At 35.5% G+C, this 16,665-nt stretch overlaps 1 protein-coding gene across 13 annotated transcripts in view; it reads right to left on the bottom strand.

Annotated features, from left to right (window-relative positions):
* The window catches only part of mef2cb (myocyte enhancer factor 2cb), a 302,892-nt gene that overhangs the window by 63,379 nt on the left and 222,848 nt on the right, over positions 1-16,665 (bottom strand). For 10 of the 13 annotated variants that reach the window (XM_043708885.2, XM_087999453.1, XM_043708890.2 and 7 more), the window contains one exon: positions 2,261-2,404. In XM_043708885.2, the coding sequence (XP_043564820.1) occupies positions 2,261-2,404 (144 nt within the window). Of the gene's footprint in view, positions 1-2,066; positions 2,205-2,260; positions 2,405-16,665 lie in introns of all 13 variants that reach the window. The other 3 variants (XM_087999396.1, XM_087999410.1, XM_087999439.1) reach the window with 1 other exon arrangement.

The raw sequence follows: 16,665 nt of genomic DNA, 5'->3' as shown, positions 1-16,665 counted from the left end.
TATGTGCATTACTTTTAATATTAAGAAACTATATTGAAATCTTTTTAATAATAAACAATTATGATAGCTGTTTCTAAGTTTTTTATAGTTTACCCCAAATTATATTGAAAAAGCAGATATTCTTTATAACTGACAGTCATTGATGAGGCATTGCATGTATTATGCAAAAATATATACTTTACTTTTAATACCATTATCACATAAAAGTATATTTATGCCTAAGTGCTTGTTACAAAATTGCTGCTTGAAACATCTATTTTTCCTGTTAAGTGAACAAACATTTGGTAAATAAATCTATGTGGTTAATAGTGTGAGAATACATGGAAAATATACCCTTCTGGTTGGTTTTTGTAATATTGACAATGTTTCTTTACAAACATGCACAATAAATGACCAGGTGAGTGATAAATAAAGACAAGGAAGTACATTGTAGTACAACATTGTCTTTTCATCAAGGGTATCTGGGATTGAATCTAGGTCAGAAAATTGAAAAAATGTTTTTTCCAATGGATATTCAGGTTAATAATCATACAGTAGTGCCAAATTGATCGAAACTGATTTATGGTATCATTTGACATTACATGGATATCTGGCACATTCAAGCTTAATTTGGCTAAAACATGAATACAAGTCATAAGGACGTGGAATAGGCAAGTAAAATAGTCACACTGGCTACAGAAACCAGCAGCGAAACTTGCAAATTTTGACACTCTGCCCAAGTATTACAGCACAAATTTTCTACCAACTCCAGTGGATCATTGAGTGAAATGTTAAGTGAGCTTAAATCTGTTCTACTTAGAGTTTTTTTTTACATTTGGGATATAGGCATAAAAAAAAACAAATTAAAATAAACTTTTGAGAAAAATAAATGGGTTTAGACAATTGAAGCAGAAATGATTAATTTTGAGAGGAGGGAATGTTAAAAATCAACTATTTGCAAAGTCAAGTGTAATTTCTACAATTACAATGCATTTTCATGTAATTCATTGATACTTTAGTACCAAAAATCCTAGTTTCTCAACAAAATGAAACAAGTTCAGATTTGTCAACAGATCAAAATTATATGCAACAAATTTGCAGGATCATCAAACTGTTGCATCTTGCACTTTTTTGCTGCTTATCTCAAATTTGTTAAGAATATTGCTTCATGAAGGGTTCAGGATTGTTAGAGTACACAGAGAGGACAGAATATTTAAGAGGGATCATTTCTACTCCTTTTTAAAATTGTGAATAAAACTGTTTTAAATATTTGTCTTAAATCTTTTCACCTAAACATTATTTCATGAAATATAAGACAATGTGCTTAACATATACTACATGGTAGTGAATGTTCCATTTTGGAAGGTATGGTTCACTTGCAAATCAGTGTTTTCTGACTAATAAAAAGAATGCACAATTCCACACCTGTCATCTCCTCTGTGGATTTATTAAAAATCTTATTTATTATCTTATTTATAAGTTACATACTGTTCAGGGTTTTGTGGACAGACTTTCTCTTTTAGATTGCATTTGAAATCATTTACTGTTAATTTTAGACTCTCAGGTTTACTAATTGAAATATCAGTCAATCATATGTAAATTAACAATTCAGAAAGTATCTAAAAGCTGCTTTGAGGGGATGACAACAAACCATTTTACAGGGACACTGAGTTTCAAAGTAATTGAAAATCTCCGAACAATTTTTGTTTGTAATTTCAACTTTAAAAAGCAATTGTGATTGTATTTGTATTAACTACTTTCTGAAAGAAAATGTTGGTATTTATTCGAAACAAAAATGAATATAAGCTGAATTATATATATATAATATATATATATATAGGATGAAAAAAAGTCCTCATTTAAAATCCTTATTTAATTCACCTATATATATTATATATATATAGGTGAATTAAATAAGGATTTTAAATGAGGACTTTTTTTCATCCTATTTGATAATGTGGTTTTTGCAAACTACGGGTAAAACTGCCTGAAATATATTTTAATGCAAAAGAAACCTGCACTGAAAGGGTAAAGTAGTTTACTGCAGCAGTCATTAGCACAGCAGCCATCTAACTCATGGTACTTACAGGTATTTTATGATTCCTGATCATATTATCAAACTCTTCATTAATTTTTTTGTATTTTTCTTCAGTGCGTGGGGTGAGAGCGTAAGAGGAGTCAGGATCAGGGCTGTCACAGCCTTTGTTTTCTTTCTTGTTCAATGCCTGCCAGGTTCAGAGAAATATCAAAAGTAAAAATAAAGGAGGGCCCTCGTACTTACACACAATCTTTGCCTGCTGATCATTAGATCAATATCTTCATTTATTTTTCTGCACTTCTCGTCAGACTCAGGGCTGTGACCCACTGAATCGTCTGCATCTGGGTCTGGGCTGTCACAGCCATTAAGTCCCTTCTTTCTCAACGTCTGAAATACACAATTTGTAAAGTTCAAACTTCTACACAGATCACAAGGACACACTGGATAATAAAGGATGTCTAACCACTGAGGTACTTTAATCAAAACTGTAGCTCATTTAAGATCAAAACTGATTAATAAATAGTAAATGACAAAAAACCCACAAATATCAAAAAGATCCATATGCATAGTGTGATTATATTCATTACTATTTACAATAATACTGTCCTATTTTTCTGAAACATCAATTCAACTAATTGAAATAGCCTTTCTGATATCAAATTTTTGCAATTGCTGTTTAATTAATCATTGAGGGATAAAAAAAGCCTTTTTTCTTATCAACAGCTTCAAAAATTGAGAATGTTTATAATATTATAAACAAATGTGCTAAAAGCAAACTAAATATGCTAATGTTCCTTTGTTTTAAATAGTAAATGAAACTATACTTCTGTTAGGTTTTTGGTTTTGGTTCAGAAAGGTGTTGATACCAAAAAGGTTTAAGTCCATTATTTATATGTAACTAAGTCATGAATTCTCACTATTTTACAATGCGTTTATTCTTTGATTTCAATGAGTTCTTTTGCAACAGGTATTTGCATTTATAATAGAAATATACTGATCTCATCAATTCCAATCTTAGTTCACAGTCAGTTTTGCAACTCATATTTCACCAAATATTCCTGATCATTGTAGCAAAGTTAAGAACAGATAATCTCTTGTTATACAATGCTATTCATCAAATGAATACCACCACATTTTAAAATTATGGACCTGGAGTTTGGTGAAAGTTTGGCAGAAATCTTGTTACATAGGCATACTTTTCAAAAATAATAAATATGCAGTATTTTGCTTTTGTACAAGCTTTTTAGTATTTGACGTCCACAATTAGAAAAAAAAAGACCATAAGGGTATGGCAAATGTCTCACTTCTACTGCTGAGATGCAGATTACTTACTACTTCATGGTTTTATCAGCATCAGAATCCCTATGCTTAAAAATGGGATTCAGTTCAGTTTGTCCAGTATGCATGTATTTTACATCCATATAAACATACTTATACACAGATATGCATAGCATATATGCCGAAAGTAGACAATAAAAAAAATGCTGTAACGACTTTAAGCAGAAACACTAGCCTTGAAATTCCAATTGTCTCTGATGTTATATACTGCAGACAAACTGCTGGGACTTAGAGAAAAGAATTTTAAAAACAGTCAGATCATCCCCTTTGCTCAAGGCTCTCATATGAACATTAGCAGAGTTGAGGGATGGGATCAGTAAAAACCCTTCCCTCCCTATTGACTTGCAGGTGGGATAGGGGTTGCCAGAGTTTATGACAGCCTCAGGAAGGCAGATTCCAGAGATGTGTCTAAAGTGTCATTTGCACCCAAGTGATTCAAATAAATTATGTGTCCTTCCACTGACCCTGCAAATTCCAGGGCAGTCAGTGATGAAGAGTATTAACAGGCACAGACAATGTATAACTATTAGGCTCATAACCCAAGGAACTTAGCAAATACTATAGCTATTGCTGAACTGAGAAAAATGTACATTAATAGCTTTTAACTATAAAGCTATTGATAATATCAGTATATTTGGCAAGATCCATCTACAAGACAATACAGAAAGAATGGCAATTTCTAGTCTCTACCATCTGATGGCCACACACTGATTTGTCAGTTTGCTTCTGTTCTTGTCTGCCAATGTTCTTTCAGCTGCTCTGCTAGTGTCCCCTTTGCTGACACTGCCAGCTGTCCAGCAATATTCCATAGTTGACAGGTGCAAATGTCACAGTAGTGATTTTTTCAAAGAATAAATATACAACCAAAAAGCTGCCTATGATGGACAGTTTTAATGAAAGAGATGTTTCTGAGTTTTACAAAAAAAGTGAGCAACTTTATAACTGTATGTAAGTCATCACAACCACTTATGCCCTTCAGATAAACATGATGCATTGTAAACCAGTGTGTCACTTTTATGATAGAGTTCTCTTCAATAATTGTACATGCAGATATTTACTTCTTAAGTAAATTTTCATGTATGAAGGACCCATGTATTATTTTGTTTGGAGACAAATGCACAATCTTCTTCAATGAACTTAAAATTTCAAACCACACATTTGTGGAAACAAATCTCATATCTCTCAAAGAGTAACAAAAACACAGCAGTCAATACGTTAGGGACTGTTGAACTGAAGCTGAGCTACAGCAAGTTTCCAGTAAATCCCTAGTAGACAAACGGCTTGGAATTCTTATACCATCTTCCAACTGACAGGATTACATTTCCTAGCCATTACTATAACACACAGATACCATTTTCACAGGGTTTAGTAAGAGCTTGGACCTTGCCACCCAAGAATTCATATGGGGCCGTGGGGGATGGCTGACTCTAGCATCAAATGATCTGAAAGCATGCAAGTTGGCTTTGTGTTCTGTCAGCGCTCAGCATTTTACAATCTAACACGTGGCTACATTATTAGCCATCAGCAATTTTACTCATCCAAGATATCCACACCTGTCAGCAAATCTGCACCTGTCGTCTGGGGAAGATCACTTGACAACAGCCAATCAGAACTAACGGTTCAGAGACATGGCCATAGATGGTTCTATGTCTGTGATGTCTCCAATCACTATCCCTGTAAATTTCAAAAGAACCTGACTGCAGCTTTGTCATTTGAACATTGTTAAAAACACTTTCTCCCAGCCTACCAAATATGTTCTAATCTTTTAGTTCAGCCACAAATAAGTAACAACTGATTTCTTGTCTCATGTGTTTTCTTTTCCCTATTGATTAATGCATAAATGCTATTTGAGATTTTTTTCAAAATGCAACCCATTTTTAAGTGCATGATTTAAAAAAAAGTTAGTGCTTTTCATACAGTATTTCCTCTTCATAACAGAGACACGAAATTCAATTATCTAAATTTCAGTTTTAGGACAGCCTCAAATAGGTTCAATGAACTTGCATATAAATCTTTTGGAAATAAACTATGTTAAGTCCTTTTCATTTCAGAAGAAAGTTGTGTTTACTTTGCATCCTATCATATAAATTAGATATTGCTAAAAGCAAATCACATACAACTATCTAGAGTGTAAGTACTTACATCAGGGGTTCCCAACTTTATTGTTTGAAGGACACCTTTCAAATGGATTAGTCATCACAGATCTCTCTCATTTAAATTATATTACCATAAAATATTCATAATTTAAAAGTACTTCAAGTCTTTTAAGTTCAAGTTTAAGTTAAAAGATATTTATTTATAGGTATGAGTGAGATGGGAGTGCCCACAACTGTACAGCTTTTATACCCTCATTGTGATATTTGTTCACAAAAGTCACAAATCATTTTATATAAAAGCCAGCATTTCTAGTTTTTCTGAAAAAATGGATGAAAAGGTTTTTATTAGTTCTTCAGAAGCGAGTATCACAGACATGCCCAGAACATTTGCCTATACCTCACGACCCTCGAGAAGGTGGTAATGAACCATCTTCTTGAACTGCTGCAGTCCATGTGGTGTAGTACACCCATAATGTGCTGAGGAATGGAGATTCAGGAGTGTAGTCCAGTGACAAAGAAGGAAGATCCAAGTCAGGATAGTATGTAATGTGAAGGAGAGTTTGCAGGTGGTGGCATTCCCATACCCTCCTGGTTAGTAGATCTCATGAGTTTAGAGCACTGTATCTTTTAACAATATCTTTACATTGCTATCCTTGTGATCCAGTGGTGAAGGAAGTGAATGCTGGAGATTGTGGATGGGATGCTGATCAATTAGGTTGTTTTATTTTGGGTAGGGTCTCTTTTTTTAAAATTGGTTGTTGCATCTGACTAATGCAAGTAAATAAAGAATGCTCTTTCCCACTCCTGGTTTGAGCCTTGTAGATGGTGGACAGGATTTTAGGTGTCAGGAAATACATTACACATTACAAAACTCTCAACTTCTGACTTGATCTTGCAGTGAGAGTATTCATACGGCTGCTCCTGTTAATTTTTGAACAATGGTAGTTCCCAGAATATTGCTAGGGTTCAGCAATGTAATGCCATTAAATGTCAATGGAGGTGGTTAGGTTCTTTCTTACTGGAGATAATCATGACCTGGCACTCATATAGAATGTATGTTGCATTATACTTATCAGCACAACCTGAATATGATCCAAGACTCTCATCACATGGACAGAGACTACTTCAATTTCTGGGAAGTTTCAAGTTAACCATTAGCGATCATAATATCGGACCTTATGATATAGGAAAGGCCATTGTTGAAGCAGATGAAGAACATTAGCTTTGGTGTATCCAAGGCTTTTCGTCTTTTCTTGATGTTATACAGATACCACTCAAATTGCTTGAAGACTGACTGTCATCTGTGGTTTTGAGGACTTTTGGAACAGGCTGAGATAAATCATTCTGTTATTGGATTGAAATCCTGTAACTCCCTCCGCAACTGCAGAGTGAGTCAATCCACAGTGCATCAGCAGGTCAAACAAGGCAACTCAAAGGCTACGAGGGACGGGCAATAAAGTTGGCCAGCCAGCAATGCCCATGAACCAGAAACAAAAAAAACTAAATCCAATTTGCACTTCTGGCTGAAGGTGGTTGGAAATGCTTCAAACCTTATCTTTTGAATTGAAAGCCAATCATATTTCAATTTTCTGCAGTGGTGGTGGTGGATGGGGACTGGTAATGATAAATGGGAAGAGAAATAATCAACCATGCAGAATCGAGTCTTTTACTAATGTATCTAAACTGCTTCTTGTGCCATTCTGATTTCTGTTTCATTATGTCAATTAGTTCGAATTTGAAATCTGATCTTATCATTGTAAAGTGTAAATTACATTTAGGGAATGAATGAGAGCTTTCAGATGGCAGGACAGGTGACACTTTGCTAGCTTTTACTGAACCATGGATATGGTTGCAAAGGCATATTCTGTTATTGTATGGATTCATCCTATATTATATTTATTATTTGCATGAAAAGCTAAGAAATTAAAATACTGATATCAAATGTGATGACACTGAAGAAAAAAAAAATGATTTATAGGCACAAAAACCATCAGTAAACCATGAGCCTGAGTTTTGCTATGTTGGGTTGACTGAGGAGCCTTTTAAAAATGGTGGCAGTGACCTGAATTCTGGATTGCCAACCCTATTCCAGGCCTTTCAGTTGTCAGGAGTGCCTTTTAAAGATCTACATTAGTTTGAGTCATGAGCATGCATTCAGCATTCCTGAGTCAGGCTAGCTCTGTAAGGAAGTCTTGGTTCATAGCTTCTCAGAGATGTGGTGAACCATAGTGTGCATGAGGTAACCTGTTAAAAAGTAAACTCACAACTTTCTAATATTTGTCTCAGCTCTCAGACAAGTCTGATTAGGTGTTCTGTTGAAACACCAGGGCCCCTGCTTGATCCACTACTCTGATTGTCTGATTTGGACTATGTCACAATTTTTATTGAAACTCAAGTGGTCTTAAATGCCTTGCGATTTCAGGCAGTGTAATATTAAGAGTTCATATGACTGACATTTTTCTTAGGCTGCAGTGAATGGAACTTTTTTTAAACATGTGGTTTTAATAGATTCAGAATTTATGAAATAATCTCTTTTTAAAGCTTTTGTTTTTACACATATAATTACTACTGTAGGCTTCCATATTTCTACAGAGTGCAATGATTGAACAGACATGGAAATGCCAATGATTTGCAGGGGTTCATGATATGACATTGGGTTGGGATGAAGGGGAAGAAATCATAGGGGCACAGAACCATAGAATCCCTACAGTGCAGTTCGAGTCCATTCAGCCCATCAGGTCCCATCAACCTTCCAAACAGCATCCCACACTGAACCATCAACCCCACCCTATCCCCGTTACCCCACATTTTGCACGGCCCATCCACCTATCCTGCAATTCTTAGGATCGTGGAAGAAAACTGAAGTGCAAGGTAGAAACCCAAGGAGACACGAGGACGATGTGCAAGCTCCATACAAACAGTCACCAAAGGTTGGAATCAAACCTAGGTCCTTGGAACTGTGAGGCAGTAGTGCTAACCGCTGTGTTAACATGCTGCTAGTAACGGGCAGGATGGGGGCATGCCAACTGTGAGGGGTGAGGTTTGCAGTGATTTCACTTTTACAGTTGAGGTGAAGTTCCACAATACCAAGGCAAACTTTTTAAGCAGCCCACCTCTGCAGCCAACAGCTCCAGTTTATATCTGAAACATTTCCAGGGTCAGATGGCCTGACTTCAACCAGCATCCCAACGATAACAATCTGGGCTTGTTAATTCCTGAAATACACCCAGAAAGCACAGAACTTTCCTTCCCCCCACCTACATGTCTCAAGGATAAAAATCTGGCTTCATATTTTCTTTTACAAATAGTTTGCACAGTTATCCTAAAGAATTTAGATTTTCCACGATTAATAAAATATTGTATTTGATAATGTTTGGTTAAAATTGAAATGTTTTTACATACTTTTCACATGTTTTTTTCTGTTCCGGTCTGAATCATTATTGCACAAGTTATGTGTTGCCAAATAAAGGCATTATTTTGAATATGTTTTTAATCTAACTTTGACCAATGGTTAGCATATAACATTAATCTGACTAATCCTTGACTTGATAGTGGGTAGGCTGCATCATTTGGGAGTTCCTAGACACCACCCAAACATATCTACAGAAAGTATTTGAAGTTTAAGCAGCCTTAACTCAGGATTTATGAGGTGAGGTTTCACTACAGACCCTACATTGTATCAAGTTACCTGGATTCTTTGTACCAGGTGGCAGTCACACCACTTCGGACTTCTGATTTGGTCAAGGATAGGACGGTCTGATGGTTACTAAGACAGGGTACTCAGGGGACCCAAATGGCTGGAGTGTCAGTGTCTGCAATTGTCCAATAGGTATGGAGGTTATCTCGGCTTATTTGAATGCAAGTGGAGGCTGCAAGGTTGAGGAGAAAACTGATTGCGGCCATAAAACCATTAGAGGTCGGCCATTTGGCAAACTTATTCTGCTCTGCTATTCAATGAGATCATGGCTGATCTGATAAACCTCAACTTCACTCTTTTCTCTGTTTCTCTTTCCACAAATGCTGCTAGACCTGAGTTTTTTTTCTCCAGCATTCCTTGTGTTTATTTCAGATTTTAAGCAACTACAATATTAGTGGTATTGGGATGATGGTAGGTAACAACAAGTGGAGAAGATGTTGCAGGCAACTGTGAGCGTGGTAGAATGTGAACCATGGTGAAAGTTGGATGCAGCAGCAGAGACAGAGTAAGTAAGGTATCAGAGAGATGGTGGTGGCACTTAAACCAGTGGAGTAGAAAAGGTAATTCCTCTGATGGTTCTGGGAACTCCTTCAGATGGGTAGCACAGCTTTAACTGGGTAGCAATCTTGGACCAAGTTGTCACGTCTCATGTCATGATCTCTACTAGTGATCCTGGAGAAAGAGACACTCCTGCCTCTACATTGCACTGCCCAGTATGACCTCCATTCCTTGCCTACCACATTTTGGATAAATGTTGGGAACCGAACCATCCAACTATAACATTAATTGAGGTCAGCAATAAATGCCAACTTAGAGGACTCATTCAACCACCACTGGCTTGAACTCACTGGTGGAGGGAAAGGGCTTGTAAAATGGACACCACGATAAGCAAACCTGTGTACAGTTTGTTATAAGATCTTAGGGGCCTTTCTCATTCCAAGTCACTCAGTCTGATCAAGTGAGCTGGTATCAGAAAGAGGGGTCCTACCTATAACCTGTGACTGGGCTGGCAGCTCTCAGTGGTTTCAAGCTCTATTTCTGGGGCTCTTGAACCTGGGAAATGCCACTGCTGGCCATTCAAGTGCCTGAGTGACGTTAATTCAGTGGACTTTTTCTAAAAAAGACGCAGCTGGGAGAAGAGGGTGAGACCCTTACTGTCTCTAATAAAACAAGAGCTAAGTTTCACAACTCCTCTAAGTGGTCAAGAACCATGAAAAATAGAGAAGTTGACCTGACTCCACAAAAACTGCAGGGACAGGAGATGTCTACCTCTGTAATTGAACTATCCAGTCCAGTGTGCTGGGTGCAAGCTTGCTATCTATTCCACACTCATGAGAATTACTACTACTAGAAATGGTATGTGAATCGTTGAATTCATAAATGGCTCTGGAGTCAACTTTTACTCTGCAAAATTCAGGCCTGAGTGATCATTTCTCCATAACCAATATGTGTTTCTAATCGACACAGGCATTCATTCATGCATGCATACACAGAGCATACGCAAATACAAATATGGATAAAAATAAAAATGATTGCTTCAATTGCTGCACCGAGAGAGACTGCCTGGTCTCTTGCTATAACTCCCACTTAATAATAGAACCTGTCAATCCCTGTCAATGTAAAGAAAGGCTGCTTTCGGAAAATTATGCTTTGGCATTATTTTCAGCTGATAAAAGTAAATAAGAAATAGACAGGTATTTAGTGCCTCTAAATTTATTTAAGCAAGTGCCAGTATGTTGAGATTGTTCTAACACTGCCCATCTGCAAACTTTGCAAAACGATAATTTCCACACTTCAGTCAGTTACTACAATCATGCCAATGTCCCTTTTAATCAAGTGTCAAAGGTTTTACCTCTTTCCTGCGAGACACAGCTCTATGCTTGATGATTCTATTTAATGACACTGCCAAACCAAATTGTTGTTAGACAGGTGAGGAGACTGAAGGTGTGAAGCTACATTCTATCACTCCATTGCAGACATGCTGTTTCACACACCTACAGCACCCACCATAAAATCAATCTTGCATAATATACAAATATCTGACCACAAAGAGGCTATAATTTAATTTATACAATTTTTAAACAGTTAAATAATCTGCTTGTATTTGGTGATGCTAGCTGTAAGTGTATTTTTAAAAATTAACTACCAAATATAATCTCAACTAAAACCATTATTAATGAGGAATGATCATACTAAATTCTAGTACATAACAGCAGAATTCTTTTAGGCCAATCTGTGAAATAGCCATAGAAAGGAAACCTGGATTTCACACTACTGGAAAAAGAACATAAAAGTAAATTATAAATTAAGCACGTTATCATCAGGTGACAAAAAAATTCAAGAAACTGATCCTACTGTATTTGTATGTGTGTATCTGTTAATAGGGAACACATTTTATTAAAAAGCATTTAGTATTTTTTCTCATTTATTACAAGGTGTAAAATGAAAAAGCATTAATTTCACTTTCAATGAATCTTACAACAAAAATAGAGTTCTTCTGACATTTCTAATCCTCAATCAAATATCATTTGGTAAGCACCTCTCTACAAACTTTCTGCCTCTTCAGTTAAATACTCATAATAATAACTCAAACGGGCTATCTATAAAAAATGTATGAAAGATTTTAGTCTCTAAAAAGATTTAAAGATTATCATAGAGCATCAAATGTTTGTGAAGTGTGCTAATATACTTCAACATATTAGAAACTAATGATCCGTTTCTCAATCACTTACTGCACAGTCTGTAGCAGTTCATATCAAGCTAAAGATTATTTCTCCCACTTTCATCACAGTTTACAATTTCAGATAATGTAGAATATCTATTACTGACAAGAAACTATGTTGAAATTTCCAACCAAAACAGACAAAAGAGGTAAATTAAAAAATTCTAAGATTTATACTTCAACCTAGTTTGCCTGCCTGTTAAAACACAAACAATAATTTAAAGATCTCACTGCATTACATGTTGGCATCCTTCATTGCTCTTTCATCCATGAAATTAAACCATTGTACAGACTTAAATTGCACAATTTAGCTTAGAATAAGCCTTTTTTTAAAAAATTAAGCATGAAATACTATGTGGAGAATGGAAACCTCTGAATGACTAATCACTATCCTTTCTTGTGGATTATTTCATAGCTAATGAATAAAGTTTAATTCATTAGTAAATTTACCCATTTGAAAACAAAATCAATATCAAATCTTCTGTCTCTGACAATGAATGACTTAAATTTATCTCTGATTTTATAGTCAGACATCTTCTTCCTCTTCTCTGTCCAATTTAAGGCAGCCCATTTTTTTCCCACTGCTCCAGGCTGTTTTCGTAACTGAACCTCTTTTTACATGGACGAGTCATTAGCCTGATGTGCCAGTCTGCTTCCCTAAGACATGGATATTATGTTTGATAACAACACAGCGTTCAGAGATCTACTATCTCCTGACTCAGAGGCAGCAGTGTTTTCAATGTTGCCAGGTGCATTCCTATAGGCATATCAGCTAATACAAAATAAGTAAACTGAAACCATCAAGCAGGCTGTTTCAGTTACAATAATTGCACTCAGCTTAAAAATCAAAGAACACTCTTCTCTCGATTATATTTATCCCATAGATGAAGCCACTGTGGGCGTATTAATTAACCAGGGGATAAACATAATGAAGGACTTGTTACCTGAAAGGTTAGGCTTGGGTTATATGAAGTTATGCTGAACATCTGAATACAGCATAATAAATTGTTTAGGAGTTCAGCCTCATGGAGTAATTTGTATCTGAAATTTCCCTCCCATCAAAATCAATTGCTACTGCAAAGAGTACAGCAATACTTTGCACCTGCATTTAGAAAAAGAAAATACACATGTATTTGAAGAATTAAGTATTCTGTTTGATTTCTGCTGTTATGTTAGATAATACTAAGAATCTACATTAATCTAAGCACTACCATACCACTTTATTTCTTTTACTAATAAATGAAAGTTGCTATGCTTGGTAAATGTACAGGTATTTACCTAAAAAGTGGAAATGGAATGTTGAAATACACAATACTTGTAAAAATACAAAAAAAAAGAAAAAAAATTGAACAAAGACACAGTGAGCGAGGAAAATAAACTTGTTTGGTATGTTGTCATAAACGGGTTGAATTTTGCTTCTTCTCATTCTTTTTCTGAGATCTGATTTGATGAACATGTCTATGTTGTGTTTGGCTCACGTGACGTCCCTTGTCAGGGCAGTGTCCTGTATCAATCTGAATGCATGATGTGGAGATGCTGGTGCTGCAATGGAGTGGAAAAAAATCACATGGCACAGGTTATAGTCCAATAGGTTTACTTGAAATCACAAGTTTTTGAAGTGCTGCTCCTTCATCAGATGAAGTCCTATTCACCTGATGAAGGAGCAGCTTTCAAAAGTTTATGATTTCAAATAAATCTGTTGGACTATAACCTGGTGTCGTGTGACTTCTGATTTAATCCATATCATCTGTATTTTTCAGTTCAGGATTTCTAAGTGCTGGTAGCATGTATTATCCTAAATGTATAGCTCATTTATTTCATGTCAACCGAAGCCAAACCTCACCATTCATGGCAAATATTCCATCAGCTTCCTGTTATGGGACTGAACTCATTAACTTATTAACCCTTTTTGGAACATTACATTACAAATTCCTATTCTGCTTCAAATGCATAGTCCTTTATTTTGCAGGTATTCACGGTTATAATGGAAAGGTTTTGATGTTTTGTTTTAATCAGTAGTTATCTAACTGTTGTTTATTTTACTTTCCAAACATTGAAAAGTATTAAATATAAAGGAAAATACGTATTAAAACTAGATGAGAATAAAAGTAAAACACTATCATTAATGACACTGGCTTTGATACACTAAAGCCAGACACTAACTCAAATTTAGGAGCAGTAACAGTTAAGAATTGGTTTCTATCAAGAACATCAATATCTGTTGCACATTTGTTCTGTTACAGTAATGACAGTGCACACAGGACATTAGGGGCTGTACATTTGGCAGCATTTATATATATATTAATTCAAATTTCACTAAAGCTATCTCAGTCTGTTACTTAGAAGAAACATATAGACTTTTCATCTGTAAGTCATTTATTTTGATTAAAATAGCTCGGTACAAAATTAAATAAACATATACCTATTCTCCATTACCTAAAGTATAGGCATGAGGAACAAGGTGTTATAGAATGCTTGTACAAGATTTAAGAATACAACAGGAAATCTCAAAACTTTTAATATGAAACACATTCTAGTAGTTATTATTACCTTCATTGAATGGAATCTAGCACTGGATCATCAAATCCCAGAGGGCATTCTAAAATGGATGACAAATCTTGTTTACCATTATCATCACTTTTTTTTAGAAAGTGTGTCAAAAGGACTTTTCTAGACCAATCTTTAGTTTGCCAATTTTTAAAATTAAGTTGAAGTACAGTTTAAGAATATACGAATCAGGAACAGGCCATTCAGCCCCTTCAGCCAGCTCCACCATTCAATAACATTATGGCTGATCTGACTGTAATGTCATACCAACAATCATTACTTTCAACCCTATGTTTGACAAGAGTCTATCTACCATTGGCTTAAAATTATTCAAGAACACTGCTTTCACCATCTTTTCAGGAAGAAAATTCCAAAGACTCATGACATGCAGAGAGAAAAAAAAACCAAATTGCTGATTCCTGAATTGAAGTACAGTGATCCCTAATTCTAGATATTCCCATAAGAGGCTTTACCTGTCAAAGGGCAGAGTTCGAGATTTTGAATAATCCTTTTTGACTATAACCTGGTGTCATGTGACTTTGACCTATAAAAGGAAATGTTCTCTCAATATCTACCCTATCAAGACCCCGCAGGATATTTTATATCAATCAAGTTGTCCCTTACTCTTCTAAACTCAACTGAATACAAGTGTACCCTGCCCACCCTTTCCTCATAAGGCAACCTATCCATTCCTGGTATTACTCTCATAAACTGCTTCCAATATACTTACACCCTCTCACAATTAAAGGTGATCATTACAGTGCATAGTATTCCACATGTGGTCTCACCAGTGTCCTGTATAACTTAACTATAGCCTTTATACTTCTGTATTCAGTTCTTCTCATACTGTATCAGGTTCCTTAATTATTTGCTGCAACTATGTACTAACATTTTGCAATTTGTACAGTAGGACATCCAGATGCATCTGCATTTCACAGCTCTGCAGTTTTATGCCATTTAAATAATACGGTTCTTTTTTATTCTATCTGCCACAATTAACTATTTCACACTTTCCATTGCACATCATTGTCCATTCACTTAACCTATCAATATCTTTTTGTAATCTGTTTATGTCCTCATCATAATTTACTTCCATGCCTATCTTTGTGTCATCAGCACATTTGGCAACCATACTTCCTTTCGCTTTAACTAAGACACTGATATAAATTGTAAACCGTTTAGATCATAGCACTATCCCTAGGGTATACTACTCATTCAATCTTGTCAATCTGAAAAAGACCCATTTACACCTACTCTCAGTTTTCTGTTAGCCAGCCAATCTTCTACCAATGCTACCCCATACAGCATGAGTTTTTATTTCTGTAATAAAGTGGTGTGACATCGTATCACGTCTTCGAGAAATCTTAGTACATTACATACATTGGATCCCGTTTATCTGCATCATGCTTTACTACTTCAAAGAACTCCATCAAACTGGTCTAATGTGATTTCTCAATCACAAAACCATGTTGACTCTGCCTGATTACTTTGCACTTATCCAAGTGACATGCAATAACTTCTTCTTTAATGATAACTTCAAACATTTTTCTTATTATGGATGTTAAGTGGCTTGCAGTTCTGTGTCCTGTTTTCTATCTCCCTCTCTTTTTGAATAAAGGAATTATATTCATTATCAGCTTGTAGGCCGAACAATTTACTCAGTACCTGGTGATTGCAATTTTCCTAAGATGACCCTTCCCTTCAATTCCTTCATATGATTTCTATATTAAGGACAGGTACAAAATATGTGCTCAAAGCATCTGCCATTTCCTTATTGTCCATCATTAATTCTCCACTTCAACAATTCTGTAGAATCAATGCTTGCTTTGTTAACTCTTTCTTCTTTAAACATTTTTAGAAGCTCTTACAATCTGTTTTCATATTTCTGGATAGCTGAGTCTCATACTCACTGGATCACTGGATAGCAATGAGCAGCACAAACAAGACTGTTGTCCAGCACTCTCCCTCCCTCCACATTTCCTAACCTAGTCATTTACACCAGAGCTATTTGGATTACTACTGATTTGAAGAAAGCCATTAATGTTTGAATAGAACTGGAACAAAGACAAAATGATGAGAATATTGTATAAAAGGTTAAAATTGAAAAAGCAAAAATAAAGAGATAACTGATTAATGAAAGCATGTGGAATTCCCCTTTATTCTAGAGACTGTCTGTTCTGAAATAAAAGGATTAAAATTCAAACAATTTTACAATAAGGTAATATCAAAATGCATTTAATTGAAATCT

This window comes from Chiloscyllium plagiosum, unplaced genomic scaffold (genome assembly GCF_037043375.1).
Source record: "Chiloscyllium plagiosum isolate Xiang-an unplaced genomic scaffold, Cpla_swu_hap1 HiC_scaffold_2, whole genome shotgun sequence".
Classification (NCBI taxonomy): Eukaryota; Metazoa; Chordata; class Chondrichthyes; order Orectolobiformes; family Hemiscylliidae; genus Chiloscyllium; species Chiloscyllium plagiosum.
The sequence above is the reverse complement of the archived record's forward strand: the minus strand, read 5'-3'. Positions and strand labels throughout refer to the sequence as shown.